Genomic DNA, 17,927 nt, shown 5'->3' with positions numbered 1-17,927 from the left:
TCGTGTTTCTTAAAATGGTTTCGATGATTTAATAATAATAATAAGGTGTGTCTTCGAGACCGAAGATAGGGAATGCAGTATTTCCCGTGGCTACACAGACCCAGCTGCAACGTCTGTTCACGGCAGCGAATTTTCTTTTGGTCTTTCTTAGAGACCTCCAGCTGTTGCGTTCTGAAGCCGCCTGCAACCAGATGCTCTCTTCTATGTCCGTTAAAGCAAGTTGGTGCCTAAGCTGGTCTTTGTGTTTTCTGTGGCGCACCTCTGTAACGTCGACCACCTTTCAGCTCACCAAAAAAAAAAAAAGACTGCTTGTGGCATAATTTCGTCCCCCATACGTCTCTTGTCCAGCGTAAATGTCGGACCATAAGAAGGCCTTCTGTCCATATACTATCAAAGCGCATTAAGCCAACATTGTCTGCTAACAGCGCTCCATAAATTAAATTATTATTATTATTTAATCTCACATTTGTTAACGAAGCAACTATTGGGATTGGCGAAAATATTTTTTCTTTAGATACTGATATGAGAAAAATGACTCCTGAGTAAATTTCCGCATTTAGACTTGAAAAGCCCTTAGTTATCTTCTCTTTTGAAGTCACTTGTGAAATTCATAGGGCTAAATATTAGGGGGGGGGGGGTCCTAAGCAATAGTTAGTGTTGCCTAAATCCCGTAAATATTTGTTATTGTTGTTTTAACATTTGTAAGAGATATTTCTTCATGTGGGCATGACATTTGTAAGAGATTATTTCTTCACGTGGGCATGACATTTGTAAGAGATATTTGTCAAGAGGGCATGACATTTGTTAGAGATATTTGTCAAGAGGGCATGACATTTGTTAGAGATATTTGTCAAGAGGGCATGACATTTGTAAGAGATATTTGTCAAGAGGGCATGACATTTGTAAGAGATATTTGTCAAGAGGGCATGACATTTGTAAGAGATATTTGTCAAGAGGGCATGACATTTGTAAGAGATATTTGTCAAGAGGGCATGACATTTGTAAGAGATATTTGTCAAGAGGGCATGACATTTGTAAGAGATATTTGTCAAGAGGGCATGACATTTGTAAGAGATATTTGTCAAGAGGGCATGACATTTGTAAGAGATATTTGTCAAGAGGGCATGACATTTGTAAGAGATATTTGTCAAGAGGGCATGACATTTGTAAGAGATATTTGTCAAGAGGGCATGACATTTGTAAGAGATATTTGTCAAGAGGGCATGACATTTGTAAGAGATATTTGTCAAGAGGGCATGACATTTGTAAGAGATATTTGTCAAGAGGGCATGACATTTGTAAGAGATATTTGTCAAGAGGGCATGACATTTGTAAGAGATATTTGTCAAGAGGGCATGACATTTGTTAGAGATATTTGTCAAGAGGGCATGACATTTGTTAGAGATATTTGTCAAGAGGGCATGACATTTGTAAGAGATATTTGTCAAGAGGGCATGACATTTGTAAGAGATATTTGTCAAGAGGGCATGACATTTGTAAGAGATATTTGTCAAGAGGGCATGACATTTGTAAGAGATATTTGTCAAGAGGGCATGACATTTGTAAGAGATATTTGTCAAGAGGGCATGACATTTGTAAGAGATATTTGTCAAGAGGGCATGACATTTGTAAGAGATATTTGTCAAGAGGGCATGACATTTGTAAGAGATATTTGTCAAGAGGGCATGACATTTGTAAGAGATATTTGTCAAGAGGGCATGACATTTGTTAGAGATATTTGTCAAGAGGGCATGACATTTGTTAGAGATATTTGTCAAGAGGGCATGACATTTGTAAGAGATATTTGTCAAGAGGGCATGACATTTGTAAGAGATATTTGTCAAGAGGGCATGACATTTGTAAGAGATATTTGTCAAGAGGGCATGACATTTGTAAGAGATATTTGTCAAGAGGGCATGACATTTGTAAGAGATATTTGTCAAGAGGGCATGACATTTGTAAGAGATATTTGTCAAGAGGGCATGACATTTGTAAGAGATATTTGTCAAGAGGGCATGACATTTGTAAGAGATATTTGTCAAGAGGGCATGACATTTGTAAGAGATATTTGTCAAGAGGGCATGACATTTGTAAGAGATATTTGTCAAAATTAACCAAGTCATTAATCTAAGCTCAAATTATTCTTTTCCCTTCTAGTTTGAAGTAAAATTAACCAAGTCATTAATCTAAGCTCAAATTATTCTTTTCCCTTCTAGTTTGAAGTAAAATTAACCAAGTCATTAATCTAAGCTCAAATTATTCTTTTCCCTTCTAGTTTGAAGTAAAATTAACCAAGTCATTAATATAAGCTCAAATTATTCTTTTCCCTTCTAGTTTGAAGTAAAATTAACCAAGTCATTAATATAAGCTCAAATTATTCTTTCCCCTTCTAGTTTGAAGTAAAATTAACCAAGTCATTAATCTAAGCTCAAATTATTCTTTTCCCTTCTAGTTTGAAGTAAAATTAACCAAGTCATTAATATAAGCTCAAATTATTCTTTTCCCTTCTAGTTTGAAGTAAAATTAACCAAGTCATTAATATAAGCTCAAATTATTCTTTTCCCTTCTAGTTTGAAGTAAAATTAACCAAGTCATTAATATAAGCTCAAATTATTCTTTTCCCTTCTAGTTTGAAGTAAAATTAACCAAGTCATTAATATAAGCTCAAATTATTCTTTTCCCTTCTAGTTTGAAGTAAAATTAACCAAGTCATTAATATAAGCTCAAATTATTCTTTTCCCTTCTAGTTTGAAGTAAAATTAACCAAGTCATTAATATAAGCTCAAATTATTCTTTTCCCTTCTAGTTTGAAGTAAAATTAACCAAGTCATTAATATAAGCTCAAATTATTCTTTTCCCTTCTAGTTTGAAGTAAAATTAACCAAGTCATTAATATAAGCTGAAATTATTCTTTTCCCTTCTAGTTTGAAGTAAAATTAACCAAGTCATTAATATAAGCTCAAATTATTCTTTTCCCTTCTAGTTTGAAGTAAAATTAACCAAGTCATTAATATAAGCTCAAATTATTCTTTTCCCTTCTAGTTTGAAGTAAAATTAACCAAGTCATTAATCTAAGCTCAAATTATTCTTTTCCCTTCTAGTTTGAAGTAAAATTAACCAAGTCATTAATCTAAGCTCAAATTATTCTTTTCCCTTCTAGTTTGAAGTAAAATTAACCAAGTCATTAATATAAGCTCAAATTATTCTTTTCCCTTCTAGTTTGAAGTAAAATTAACCAAGTCATTAATATAAGCTCAAATTATTCTTTTCCCTTCTAGTTTGAAGTAAAATTAACCAAGTCATTAATATAAGCTCAAATTATTCTTTTCCCTTCTAGTTTGAAGTAAAATTAACCAAGTCATTAATATAAGCTCAAATTATTCTTTTCCCTTCTAGTTTGAAGTAAAATTAACCAAGTCATTAATCTAAGCTCAAATTATTCTTTTCCCTTCTAGTTTGAAGTAAAATTAACCAAGTCATTAATATAAGCTCAAATTATTCTTTTCCCTTCTAGTTTGAAGTAAAATTAACCAAGTCATTAATATAAGCTCAAATTATTCTTTTCCCTTCTAGTTTGAAGTAAAATTAACCAAGTCATTAATATAAGCTCAAATTATTCTTTTCCCTTCTAGTTTGAAGTAAAATTAACCAAGTCATTAATATAAGCTCAAATTATTCTTTTCCCTTCTAGTTTGAAGTAAAATTAACCAAGTCATTAATATAAGCTCAAATTATTCTTTTCCCTTCTAGTTTGAAGTAAAATTAACCAAGTCATTAATATAAGCTCAAATTATTCTTTTCCCTTCTAGTTTGAAGTAAAATTAACCAAGTCATTAATATAAGCTCAAATTATTCTTTTCCCTTCTAGTTTGAAGTAAAATTAACCAAGTCATTAATATAAGCTCAAATTATTCTTTTCCCTTCTAGTTTGAAGTAAAATTAACCAAGTCATTAATCTAAGCTCAAATTATTCTTTTCCCTTCTAGTTTGAAGTAAAATTAACCAAGTCATTAATCTAAGCTCAAATTATTCTTTTCCCTTCTAGTTTGAAGTAAAATTAACCAAGTCATTAATCTAAGCTCAAATTATTCTTTTCCCTTCTAGTTTGAAGTAAAATTAACCAAGTCATTAATATAAGCTCAAATTATTCTTTTCCCTTCTAGTTTGAAGTAAAATTAACCAAGTCATTAATATAAGCTCAAATTATTCTTTTCCCTTCTAGTTTGAAGTAAAATTAACCAAGTCATTAATCTAAGCTCAAATTATTCTTTTCCCTTCTAGTTTGAAGTAAAATTAACCAAGTCATTAATATAAGCTCAAATTATTCTTTTCCCTTCTAGTTTGAAGTAAAATTAACCAAGTCATTAATATAAGCTCAAATTATTCTTTTCCCTTCTAGTTTGAAGTAAAATTAACCAAGTCATTAATATAAGCTCAAATTATTCTTTTCCCTTCTAGTTTGAAGTAAAATTAACCAAGTCATTAATATAAGCTCAAATTATTCTTTTCCCTTCTAGTTTGAAGTAAAATTAACCAAGTCATTAATACAAGCTCAAATTATTCTTTTCCCTTCTAGTTTGAAGTAAAATTAACCAAGTCATTAATACAAGCTCAAATTATTCTTTTCCCTTCTAGTTTGAAGTAAAATTAACCAAGTCATTAATATAAGCTCAAATTATTCTTTTCCCTTCTAGTTTGAAGTAAAATTAACCAAGTCATTAATATAAGCTCAAATTATTCTTTTCCCTTCTAGTTTGAAGTAAAATTAACCAAGTCATTAATATAAGCTCAAATTATTCTTTTCCCTTCTAGTTTGAAGTAAAATTAACCAAGTCATTAATATAAGCTCAAATTATTCTTTTCCCTTCTAGTTTGAAGTAAAGTTAACCAAGTCATTGTTACATAGGTTTTCACAATCATTTTCTAATGGACACACATCATGGATAGTTCTTTATTTCTTTGTCGCACCCATAGCAATATTTTTATAGTGTCTTAATGATGCCATTGGGGGCGTGCTGGCCGAGTGGTCAAGCGCTTGGGGTCCTTTGTTCGAATCTCGGTGAAGATAGTGATTTTGAATTTCGGGATTTTTAGGGCACTCCTGAGTCCACCCAACTCTAAATGAGTACCTGACTTAAGTTGGGGAAAGTAAAGGCGGTTGGCCATTGTGCTGGCCACATGACACCCTGCTTGTTAACCATGGGCCATAGAAACAGATGACCTTAACATCATCTGCCCTATAGATCTCAAAGTCTGAAAGGGGAACTTTACTTTTTTTTTTTTAATGATGCCATTGGTTCTTGTGTTAAACACAACTTAATTATTTTGTTTGGTATAAAAGGATGGAAAGGACTTCTACATTCTACATTTCCCATAGATAAGCTTTGTTTTTTTAAAAAGGAATTAGTATATTTTGCTTGTATATTTACAGTGCATTGAAACAATGCAAGTTGCAAGACGATAGCCTACAGCAGGGGTGGGCAACCTTTTTCCATCGAGGGCCACATAAAAAAAATTGGGGAATGGAGTGCTGCATATCTATATCTATCTATCTATCTATCTATCTATCTATATATATATATATATATATATATATATATATATATATATATATATATATATATATATATATATATATATATATATATATCTTATATAATACAGACGTTACTTCAAAAAAGAAGATGATTACGTCCTACGCGTCATGCATTTAGTCATGCATATTAACCAATGACTTAAATTCTGCCAAGTCACTGGTTTTCCTGGCTAGCTCAGGCAACCCATTCCATGCTCTAATAGCACTAGGGAAGAAGGAGTATTTGTACAAATTTGTCCTAGCATATGGGACGAGGAATGTGACTTTATGTTTGTGTCTTTCAGAGTATTTTATTAAATTTAGTTTTTGTATTTGAAGATTATGGTTCAGTGTTTTATGTATAATTGTACTTTACTTTTGAGTCTTCTGTCCTGAAGGCTTTCTAAATTTAGTGATTTTACTAAAGGTGTTACTCTAGTCAAATGTGAAAATTCGTTTGTTATGAATCTTGCTGCTCTATTTTGTGTCTGTTCCAGTTTCTTAATGTTTTGGGGTCCCAAACGGAGGATGCATATTCTATTATTGGCCTAACCAAGGTTAAATAACATTTTAGTTTTATGTTCTTATTTGATTTATAGAAATTTCTTTTAATAAACCCTAATGCTTTGTTTGATATTTTTTTTATAGTTTTATATGTGGATTCCATGATAGTTTTTCATTTATTATAACACCTAGGTACACTGTTTAGTCTGTGTTACTCGTTAGCCATGAATAAGATAAATGGAATTTATTTGTTTTAGTTTTTTTGTTACTCTTAACAACTGACATTTTTCTGGGTGGAAAGACATGCTCCAATTTGATTCCCATTTCTGTAATTCATCTAATTCTCTTTGTAAAATATCTGTGTCTTGTGTTGTTTTTATTGTTCAATATATTATGCAATCGTCTGCAAATAATCTGACTTTTGTTCCTGAAGTAATGCAATTTGGTAAATCATTTATGTAAATTAAAAATAGTAGTGGACCTTAGACGCTTGAGGTATGTGGACCCAAATAATGTGAAAATTTAGAAGCAAAGTTTTTCATTGTGTGGAAATGCAGCATCTTGCACCCAAAATACTCCCTCGGAAAAAAATTACTTCTCTTTCAGGTCATGAATTGTTTGTCATCTGGAGCTGAATCAGCTTCTTCGTGAATTGTGAAATGGGGTGTTGAAAACTGGTTCCTAGTTCTAAACATCTTAAAATTTGTTTTCAAATTTCTCAATGAAGGAATCGAAATAAGTTTTCTACTTTTCCAACCATTTCACTAGAAATAGTTTCACCTTTCGGCAAAGAAAAATGATAAAAACTGTCTTCACTTGTTTGCCTGGAGAAATTAAAAGATTTAACATACCCATTATTTCATGTGCAAGCACCCCATTGCAATATTTTCAATGAAAAACATGAAATCTGTCTTCCACTCTTCATTAGAAGTATTACTAACAAAGTCACTGTCATTGTCCTTCATGGGACATAACATTTTCTTATTTGAGCTTCCATATCTTCTCAATACCTTGCCCATGCTAAGGCAGTGGATAGTACTGTGGTACTAAACATCGAAATGTTTTGTTTCTAAATCTTTCTTGGAACTGCCTGTGGTTTAGATCCCTAGCTATGATGTTTGATCACTGACACTAATAATATGTTTAATATTCATATATGTTTGATATTCAATGCAGCTTTGTGCAGACTTTCCCGTTTAGAGTTGATGGTTGGGATATTGTTCATTAATTTATAGAAAAAAAAAATGTTTTTTTCTCAGTCAAAGCACGGGCTTCATCAGTTGTTACACTTGCCATCTTGTTCCAAGCCAGCTCATAGCATTAAATAAATACTGGTTTGAGTTTATGTCTTTAGCTGAATGTTTCGAAATATTGCCAATAGAGTAATCTTCAATTGTTTTAAACTATTTAGAATGAGATGTAGAGACAATGTTTCTTTAGCCACTTCATCATAAGTGAGAAGAATCAGAAGTGTCAGTCATTTTTGTAGATATTTACAATTATTTAGTTTAATATGTTTCAATTTTTTATATGTATAATCAGTGGTCACACCTGATTTCTGTAGGTTTATGCGGCCCGTATTTTGCCCACCCCTGGCCTACAGCATATTGCTAGCTAAAAAAAACTTTCAAAGGTAATTCAAGCATGTGATCACAGCTTGTATGCTATTAATAAGAGCCTTTCAGCACCACATCTGAAGCTTCTAACTACAGACATAATATGTCAAATACTATTGAATTCTTGTTTTAAATGATGTATATGCAAAGACTAATCGATTTCTAATATAGCAGAAAAACATATAAGATGAATAAAAAAAATCCCATTTCAATTATATACTTTTTAATAATACATTTTTTTTGTATTCATCAACCTATTTTACACATAAAGTACAGCAAGATTAAAGAGAAAAATACGTAATTCAGTTCTGTACATAATTATTCTAAAAATATTCTTGTAAATTTTCTCCCACTGAAACTTCCATGGCAGCCAGAACTTTCTGAGTCAATTTTTCCACTTCATCGTGCTCATCTAGATAGGACAGACAAATCATTTATATTTAGCTACAAATCAGCATAGCATAAAAAAAGCAATAGATTTAAAAAACATTTTGCTTAATGAAAGAAAAAAACAACTATTAATTTAATGAGTTAATGCTCATTGAGAAATATAATATTCTCCCTCTGAAAAGCTCTGGGGAAAAAAAACGGTTGAGTTATATATGTGTATATTTATATTTTCACACAATTAAAAAGCAAATTGCTTCCCTGACAAATCCAAACACTATTTGGTAAGTCTGGGAAGAGGTAAATATCATGAGGGCTTAAGTTAGTGTACACAACTAAATGACTTCCATTTGTTTTTCTACAATTAATGACCAGTTAAGTTATGACAGATTTAAAAGTAGGCAAAGCAGAGTGTATTCAAATTTGTGTGGCCAGTTATTAATCAAGGTGTTTTTTGTGGCCTAATCCTCACACCTCTACAATTTTGAACTGAAAATCTATGACTCATTGAAATCTATGTGAAGTAATGAATATCCTAAATTCCCTTATCAGCAAGCATTCTTGTGCATTGTGGCCAATCAACTTGTACCTGGTATTCATTAGAGATCTAGCCTCAAATACATACAACTATTCGACACCTTAGTCTCCAACAGGATACATACGTAATACTTTTGTTTCAGAATCTAAGCACTTTATCACTAAAGCCCCACAATTCATCATTCATTAAGCCATTTTATTACAATAATGAGCAGTGTATACACACCTTCCATGAGTTCAGCCATAAATGGTATTGTTTCAGGCACAAGTTGTGTGTAGTCCTCTCCCAATTGTTTGTGGAAAGCATCAATGGCTGCTAGAGCCCAGATTCGAACCTTTAGGGAATTAAAGAATAAAGTTGTTATGTATATACTAAAGTTATCAGTACATTTCATACCAATGCCATGCAAAAACTGATTTGGATAAAAAATGCCAAGAAAAAATTACTTTGAAGTTTTCATGTCTAGTCTTGAGTAGAATTTGATAGTTTAAGTCTTTCCACAGTGAATCATCATGAGCAGCTGCTGCCAGACTGGCAATACATGGAACAACATGGTTTAGAATTCTGTCTTCACATACTGAAGGTTTGCCCAATGTGTTCTCCAGCTGATAAAATAAGAGTTGGTTTGTTCATTGTTAAAAGGATTCAATAAGAAGCTTTGCAATGTCTTTTAATGCAAGTGAACAAAATTTTCTTTTTTTATCGTACCATCACACAAATTCAAAATTTATCAATATAAAAACATAAGTTAAAAGTGCATTGAAATTTAATTATTAAATACCCTTGCAGAGACAAAAATATATTGGGATTTAAAATAACAGCGTACAGTAAAAATGCTGTCTTATATATTATATGGTATATATAGTACAGTGGAAAGTTCTGTCAACTTTTCAACTCTCCAGCATTTTTGCCACTAGTTACAATGTAATTGTTAAATGACACTTTTCATGTATTGTCATCACAATAGTTAAAATGATTAACTGGCACTTTTAAGCACCATGCTGTATGAGGGAAGAACAATCTACATTTTACTTTGTTTAGCTATTTTTAACTGAAACTGTAGTTACCTGATCAACTAAAGATTGCATGACAGTATCAAATCTTTCCTTGGTCAAAAAACCTTCTGTGTCATGAGCAAATGTTTTCTGTAAGCAGTCTATAATATGCACCAACAGACCGCACACCTTGGCACGAGCAGCTTTCCCTTTGCCAAATAATTTACATTCTGGGAAAAAAAATATATTTCAAATGAAACATTTGAAAGATACAATTAATGAAACTTTTGGTTAACAATATCATGCTGAAAAAAAAATTATTATAAAATTGCCAGAATCATGGAGACAACTGTTTTCATCATCAGTTTCCTTTGGAGACTGTTCCAAAATAAGCATCTCATTGATAGCAAAATGTCTGCCTTGTTTTTCTGCAAATTTATCAGTTGTATATGAAATTTCAATACTATATTCGCAAACATAATGAATAACTAGCTTTAAAAATGGTCTATCTGCTGGTTGAAATAAATGATTTTCACAGATGCAAAAGTCTTGAATGATAGAAATGGTCTCACCAAAGTTGACATTATTCTAAGACTTGTGCAACATCACTGGTGTAGAGCTAGCCAAGGGAATCAGACTAATGACTAATTGCTGATCAAATCACAAGTCAAGAGGTAAAAAAAAACCCAATAGGTCAAGCACTTGATGGGCAGCTTGGCAATAGACTGCAAGGACAAACTTAGTTAAACACACACTATTTCTTTGACTGACAAGATCTAGGTCTCAGCCAGGTTTTTCTTTATCTTCATTATGACCAAGTATCATAAGACAGAAAGAGTTAATTACATAATAAAAAAAAAGATAATTTAGTGGAAGTTTAGTTAGCAATGCTAAGACTCACTTTGTTTGCTTCTATTGTTTGTGTCCAACATGTCAGCACTGTGTTTGATGATGTGACCAGCAAACAATGTAAACAGATTCTTTAGTTTGCCTGCAAGACTACAGAGACACACATGCACATTAGAAAATATTTTGTTTAATTAGTTAATACATGTGAAAAAATCTCAATAAATAATAATAAACACATAATCCAATGGAAGTAATAAAGCTACTTTATCTTGTCTAGATTACCTGTCACAAAGTCTGTAGAAGACAATTAATCTCTTTTTGTTCACATTTTCATCAGTTGCCCAGTTGTAAATCTTCAAACAAAACAAATTTGATTGTACATATTAAATACTGTTGTAATCAGACTTTTTTTTTTTTAAAGTTTTCTTTAAATCAAAATTATTATATTCTGTGCATATCTAAATGTTAATTTAAATGCACATATTACATGCTTTGAAAAGAGGCTGTTAAAAAATATCTTAGCAAATGACAAATATATTTACACTTAAATTTAATTTTCTTCTTTAACTTAAATATTACATTAAATTAAATTTCTTTATTTTCAAATTATTTTATTTATGTTTCATATATCACTGCTACTTCAAACTTTTTAATCTGCTGTCTGGAGTGTGAAATTAGAGTTATGATTAAGTACAATCTTTAAAATATATACCTGAAGTAACATTGGTTTGAACTGAGCTTCAGAAAGTTTAAATACTAAACACACAAAGGCTTCAATAATGCATCCTTCAATTACATTCAGATCTTCATCACTTAACTGGAATAGACAGTTCATATTGCATTCTTATTTATCTTATTAAGTCAAATAATGAAATCACTAATAGTAATATTTATTCTATAGATGGTAACTACCAGCATTCCAACTAAATCAAATCACCATTGTCATACTTCTACTACCTCATTATGTGTTGCTCGAAGATCAAAACAGGCAAAGAAAAATTTGAGAAGATCCGGAGAGAATGTTGTGAGGTCGTCTTTGGACATTTTCACAATATGATCTTTTAACATTGTCATAGCGTATTCAGCACAAGTCTAGGGAAGAGTTGTTGGGTTCAAGTCAGTTACGTTTTTGCAAAACAGTAGCAATAAGAGAGTTGCAATAACTTGTCTAGCTAATATCAAAGTTCATAGCATTAAATTGGTTTTACTTATGACTTTATTTCTGAAGTAGGATAACACTGCTATAAAAAAAATGTAAAATAAATTAAACTGAATTCTAAAAAACAAATATATGGAGATAGACTTCAAAAAAAATATATTGTATCTTCCCACAGTAAATAATAAGGACACACAAAAGTATAAACATTTCGCTCAGACTTAAAATTTTAAAAAAATCCATGCTGTTAATTTTAAACATTTCAAAACAAATACCACAAATTTATCCTCTAGAGCTGTGAAAGATTTTTCTAGTCCAGGCAGGAAGGTTCTAGTTGGTGTCATAACTGATAATGTAGAACTGGAAAAATAGTAGAAATATAAGATAAAATGGAATGGCTCTTAACTTTTAATTTTGAACAGCAAATAAAATGTATCCTTAAGAATTGAATATACTTGTATTTTAAAAACTTACCAAATAAGTTTTATTTTTTGTATCACTGTAGGTTTATGTGCATCTGACTGAGACTCTACATTGGAACTTATAAGGCAAACCTGTTAAGTGATACAAGGTACACTGTCAAAGACATCAAATTTAATTATAATAAAAGTAGATTTATCCAAATAAAGCAGTACAGCATATTGAGCTGTTGACTACTGTACCTGTACAATGATGTCTACAAGGAATGGACTAAGGAATGCTGACATTGATTCAACAATTTTCTGTAATGAGGTTATGGCTGCCAGGAGAAGAACTTCATGCCTAGAAAGTTAAGCAAAAATTATAATAGCCAACAGTAAGTGATAAAAACACAGAAAAGAAATGAATCACATTTTCTAAAGAAGCGAAAAGAATTAATATAAAAGCGAAAAGAATTAATATAAACAACTTAAATATCAATTATGAAAACAATTGAACAAATAAAAAATTGTATTAATATCCTTTAATAATTGAATATTGAAAACTAGTAAATTATTTCAACTTGTTTTGAGCAGAGATGTGTAACTTACTCTGTGATAGCTGGAGATTTCAGGTGATCAATAACCAATGGCATAAATTGTGTCAGGAATTCAATGGAGTGTAGTTTAAGACTGCTCACTGCCTCAGCTACACACAACAAGGAGGACGCACAAACCATGCCATTGTCAGTGTGTCGTGAAAGAACTTTTATACATAACTGTAATATCTATAGTGGAACAAATAATTATAATTTGTTAATATTAGATAAAGCAATACTTTCAGGTTCTGGAGAATGTTATTAAATAAGTCTCAGACCCCCTCCCCCACAAGTATTTTAAGACCCATATAATGAATCAACAATGTATGCAATATTGTAAATGGCTGCAGAACTGGAGCCACTATAATTTTTGTCTTACTTAGTATCTGAAAGTCCCTTGCTTAAGTTGCTTGTCATATTCACTTTACAACTTCATTAAGAAAGTTAGGGTTAGGATTTAAAAAAAAAAAGAACTGTGCAAAAAAATCTTAATATTAACACAGGCATAATTTGAAATACAACAAAAGATTAGGCCATAATGAATATCTATTGACTTACCTCAGTCAGGTGCTCGTGTTTATCTCCTAAGACACGACATAAGACTTTGAGTGAATATAGTGCTGTCTGTCCATTGACTAAATTTTCTTCTTTAACAGATGTTTTACCTTTCAACAGGCACTGACTTGCTATAGATATCAGTTTAGTTGTCATAGTGATTAGCATATCAATCTGTAAAAAGGGCATCCATCGAAAGTTACTTTAAAAACTTTTGAGCTGCCAAAAACAATTCCAGATTCTATTTGACTCTTTTTTCTTTCATTTGAACTAATGCCAAATATCCTAATTATTATTTCCTATTATAAAGCAGCTACCTTAATTAGTGAATTAGATAATGTAATATTTTACATAACAAAATAGATTCATTTTTTTTTGTGTGTACTAAGCCATTGGAAATGACTATGCGAAGATATTTAAGAAATATTCTCAAATCTAGAAAAATTATAATTCAGTAATACATGTTTTGTAAAGGGGATCTCATTTTGTGTAGAGCTCTAATATAAAATATATTTAATATATTTAATGAAAATCTATCTAGGCCCATATTAGATCAAGTTTTTGAATTAGTTTAATAGAAAATTTGTAATGAATTTGGTATCTGGTTCTTGTTTCATAGTAAATATTTGCTTAAAAATCAGTTAAAAAAATAAAATAAAATATATGAATTTTGCAATATAACAGACACAGGTAAGATATTCTGTATTCAAATTTAAAGGAAAAAAAAACAACCTTCTACATATTATTTTCTTAACCATCAGCTCTGCCTATTTCTTACTATGGTATAAGATATAGTTTAGTAATCATGGTGTTTTGTTGTTGTTAGTTAAATAGTAAATAAGTAAATATTTGACCAGATTGTACAATAACAGTATCATATTGAAATTCTTAAAGTCTAACCTGAGCTGGTGTCAGATTCTCCTTATAATGTTGCAATTTGTTATTAAGTAACTCCATAGCTCTCCTCTGTACAAGAGGCAGTGAATGATTCATTAATCCAGACACCACATCCATAAACATTGAATCAGGTAGGAGATTGACAAGCTGCCAATAAAATAGTTGAGTTAGGAACTTTAAACAAAATAAATGACTTCATTTTTCATTAAGAAAATAACCTTTTGTATTTTCTTTCACTAGCTACACACCTACTCCACTACAATCTATTTAGCCTCATCAAGTTTTTAAATGAAGTGCATTTCATTGAATATCAAAATACTAAAGTAAGTCCATTACTCATGACTTCAACAGTTTGTACTAGTATAAATACAGTGCAAACAAAAGAATATACACATTCTCAAGCTACAAAAAAACCCCTATGATTATTGATACATTTAAAAAATGAGATTCATAATGTCTTCTATAATTGTCTGCATTAAGCAGAAGTCAATTTTAAATAAAGGATAGTGGGCTTGACAAAACAGTATAGTGGGGTTATGTCTCTTTCTGTTTAATTTTGGGCTCATTTATTTTAGCACTTTATACATTTTAGCCAAATAATTCAATAAATTAACTATTTCTTTTTTTTTACATCTTATAAGAAAGATTTTGAAAACGATATTGCTGAATTTTCTTTTAAATAAGCCTATGTTATTAAAAAATGAAGATAAAGCTTTTTTTTTCTCTTAAAATTAACAACTCACATTGTCTAGCACATCATGCGACTTGTTCAATAAAATTCTCCAGAACCTGGAACTATTGCTTTCTCTAAGTCTTTGACTAGACTCTGTAACTTGTCCAATAAACTTCAAGACAGTCTCCAACAAACTTTGATAGTTATTTAGAAACACACTTGGGTCACTTACAGCCATCTGATTAATACAATAAATCAATTCACTCAAGTAAGCTTTAGTTTTTTATCAGTGTGTGTATGTATTTTTTACAAGAGATTTTAGTTTTCTAATTGTACCTGAGCTACTAAATGTTGACTACAGATGAATTCATTCAAAGCATAGACAGTAGCAAACTTGAAATGCCTCAGTTGCTTAGCACTGTGATGTGAAATACTAAATATCTCCATGTCCTCTGAGCTCATATCTTCTAGACTTAAACTTTCTTTGTTGAACTGTAACACTTGAACTACAAGAGAGTAAAAATGTTCTGATCTATAAAAACTAAATGACAAGACAAATGAAATGCTTGAGCAAAAATGTAACACCTTAATTGAAAAAAATGGTAACCGCTTTAGTTCAAGTAATAGTAATTCAACCATCATAAGGAAAAGAAGAGCATCTATTCATTATATAAAGCTTTCCACTTACTCCCTTGTTTTTCCTCTGGAAGCTCTAGCACATATGACAGAGACAATTGATAACATTGGAACAATTGAGTACAGGAGAATTTTTCTACAATGCTAGACAGGAACTCCAAGTCTGATAGGTTCAATGGTCCAGAGGACTGTAAGATTAAAGTTAAATGTATGAAAGTTAACAACAGATTAAGATTTTTTTTTCTTTTAATGCACTAATTTACCATACAAAAAAGGTAATAGTAGAGAAAAACATGAATATAGTAATATAAATTTAATTCTTTTTGAAATATAAATCTACATTTATAAATTCAACAATGAGAGAAAAAAAAAATAGACTTAGGTTTAAAATGTTGAAAAAAAAAAAGGTCTTAGAATTGTACCCATAACAAAACCTATCCATGAATTATTTGGCTGATGCTCTAACAGGACTCCATCCAATAGTAATGTATCTAAAGTCTTCAGCATTTTGTCCAGGATGCATTAGAGTTGTATAGACATTTTATTTAGATCACTCTTTCAAACACATTAAAATGTATTTTAATTTAATCACTACCTAATAAATACATTTACCATTGAGCACATAATACATAGAGTTCCATTTAAATAATACATTGTTGTTTTTTTCTCATAGCTATTAAAATAAAACACTTGCCTTTTCATTCTCCGTCTCAGTGACTTGATTTTCTTCCAAAGTTTTGGATCTGACTGTTACACTTTCAATGAACAATAAAATCAGTCTCCACAAGTATCTGTCAGCTCCCAAGATGGACATCAGTTTTTCAAACAGCACAATCTTTCTGTGAGATGGTATGTGTGGAATGGCATCTACAAACACCCTAAGTATCACTGTCATCATTTCTTCTGATCTGATCTTGTCTTTTGAAGACTTTTTCTTCTTATCATTATCTTTACTCTTTTCTTGGCAAGCCTGTATAGGGAGATACAGTGGAGAATTAATGGATGCATTTATCAAATGTTTGCACTAACAAACCTAGACTCATTGGAATGTGTCAGTATAAGATTGTAAAACACAATTACTGTAACTTTATATCTATTCAATAAGTTTTTAAATGATTTTCTTTATTTTCTTCTGTTGAAACATACAAGGCTACAAAGTAATATAAATAACATTGCAAATAAACACACAAAAAAAAAGCTATGTGGAGTGATCGTTAAATGAACTTGTGTGTTACCCGTGCTTGTAATCGTGCTAGTATTTGTAATCGTGTTCGCATTATCGTAGTCTGTGAATCGTGACCAGTCTGTACAGTGTTATTGTGTGTATCAGTCGTGTTTTATTGAAATAAGCCTTGTTTCTAAGGTTATGAATTGACTTAGTATATTACAATTTATTTCAATAAAACCATTCTTAAATGGACAAGTTTTTGCATCCCAATAGACTGGATGCTGATCCTAGTTCAACTAATGCTTCAGTTACATGGAAACATTGGATTTCTTGTTTTGACAGATTCGCAACGAAGGTAGGGGCTAGTGAAAGTGAACAGTTTGACCTGCTATGCAACTTTGTGTCTCCATCCTTATATCAGTATTTTTCTACCTGTTCTAAATACTCAGAAGCAAAATCTATTCTTGAGAATTTATTTGTGAAGGCCCCTAATGAAACATTGGCCAGACATTTGCTTGCAACTTGCGAACAAGAAGTCGATCAAAGTCTTGATCAATTTGTACACAAGCTGAGAGTGATGGCCAGAGATTGTCAGTTCCGAGCTGTCAGTGCTGACAAAAATGAAGAGGACGCCATTCGCGATGCCTTTGTTAGCGGCATGCGTTCGAGTGTAATTAGACAGAGGCTACTTGAGAAAAGATCCCTTGACTTGAAAATGGCTTTAGATATTGCCAAGACTCTCGACATGGCCCAAAAAGAATCCAGTTCATTTAGTACTCCATCTCAATTGGTAGAGTCATCTCTTTCATCATCGGCAATCTCAACCGAAGAAATGGTGGACTCAGAAACAATCGCAACAGTGAATACTAAATGTTTCTTTTGCGGAGGTAGTCGGCATCTCAGAGCGAAATGCCCTGCCAAAGACTGCATGTGTCATTCGTGCGGGAAAAATGGACATTTTTCGAAGGTTTGCAAGTCTCGCAACACTCCTATAACCAAAACAAAAGTCAAAACATCTCCTAGCCACGAGATTAAAAGACAATCTTGTAAAGATTGTAGCTGCATTAAGGACTCTACACATCTAACATCACTAATTGCTAGTTCGTCTGTACCTGGTTTAACTAAATCAACAGTACACATCTCTGTAAATGGCGTGAACCTAGAAGTCCTAATTGATACAGGTAGCGGGGAAAGCTACATTTCTTCAAACATACCAAGAGAGTACGATTGGTCAGTGACACGTTCAAAGCACAAAATTTCTATGGCGTCATCTCAACTGTCAAGCGTCACAAGAGGCCACATGTTTGCATCGCTAAAATACAAAGGGGAAGTTTACAATCAATTTAAACTTTCGTTACTAGATGAACTTTGCACTGATGTA

General features: G+C 31.6%; 2 protein-coding genes across 3 annotated transcripts in view; one reads left to right on the top strand and one right to left on the bottom strand.

Moving 5' to 3' along the window:
- The first annotated feature begins 761 nt into the window (after nucleotides 1-761).
- Nucleotides 762-2,114, top strand: LOC129926328 (uncharacterized). The gene has a single exon (XM_056029647.1). It carries the CDS (start codon nucleotides 762-764, stop codon nucleotides 2,112-2,114), a length of 1,353 nt encoding a protein of 450 aa, XP_055885622.1.
- A 5,787-nt stretch (nucleotides 2,115-7,901) lies between these two features.
- Nucleotides 7,902-17,927, bottom strand: part of LOC106066020 (HEAT repeat-containing protein 1-like) — a 31,397-nt gene continuing 21,371 nt past the window's right edge. For both annotated transcript variants that reach the window (XM_013224996.2, XM_056029933.1), the window contains exons 28-45: nucleotides 16,073-16,348; nucleotides 15,431-15,566; nucleotides 15,079-15,248; nucleotides 14,813-14,980; nucleotides 14,073-14,216; nucleotides 13,176-13,346; nucleotides 12,631-12,806; nucleotides 12,283-12,382; nucleotides 12,095-12,174; nucleotides 11,896-11,980; nucleotides 11,422-11,556; nucleotides 11,177-11,281; nucleotides 10,747-10,817; nucleotides 10,517-10,614; nucleotides 9,688-9,845; nucleotides 9,067-9,225; nucleotides 8,846-8,954; nucleotides 7,902-8,107 (exon numbers count right to left, since the gene is read on the bottom strand). In XM_013224996.2, the coding sequence (XP_013080450.2) occupies nucleotides 8,019-8,107; nucleotides 8,846-8,954; nucleotides 9,067-9,225; nucleotides 9,688-9,845; nucleotides 10,517-10,614; nucleotides 10,747-10,817; nucleotides 11,177-11,281; nucleotides 11,422-11,556; nucleotides 11,896-11,980; nucleotides 12,095-12,174; nucleotides 12,283-12,382; nucleotides 12,631-12,806; nucleotides 13,176-13,346; nucleotides 14,073-14,216; nucleotides 14,813-14,980; nucleotides 15,079-15,248; nucleotides 15,431-15,566; nucleotides 16,073-16,348 (2,430 nt within the window). In that variant the 3' untranslated portion in view covers nucleotides 7,902-8,018. The remainder of the gene's footprint in view (nucleotides 8,108-8,845; nucleotides 8,955-9,066; nucleotides 9,226-9,687; nucleotides 9,846-10,516; nucleotides 10,615-10,746; nucleotides 10,818-11,176; nucleotides 11,282-11,421; nucleotides 11,557-11,895; nucleotides 11,981-12,094; nucleotides 12,175-12,282; nucleotides 12,383-12,630; nucleotides 12,807-13,175; nucleotides 13,347-14,072; nucleotides 14,217-14,812; nucleotides 14,981-15,078; nucleotides 15,249-15,430; nucleotides 15,567-16,072; nucleotides 16,349-17,927) is intronic.

The sequence above is a fragment of the Biomphalaria glabrata genome, chromosome 5, assembly GCF_947242115.1.
Source record: "Biomphalaria glabrata chromosome 5, xgBioGlab47.1, whole genome shotgun sequence".
Classification (NCBI taxonomy): domain Eukaryota; kingdom Metazoa; phylum Mollusca; class Gastropoda; family Planorbidae; genus Biomphalaria; species Biomphalaria glabrata.
The sequence above is the reverse complement of the archived record's forward strand: the minus strand, read 5'-3'. Positions and strand labels throughout refer to the sequence as shown.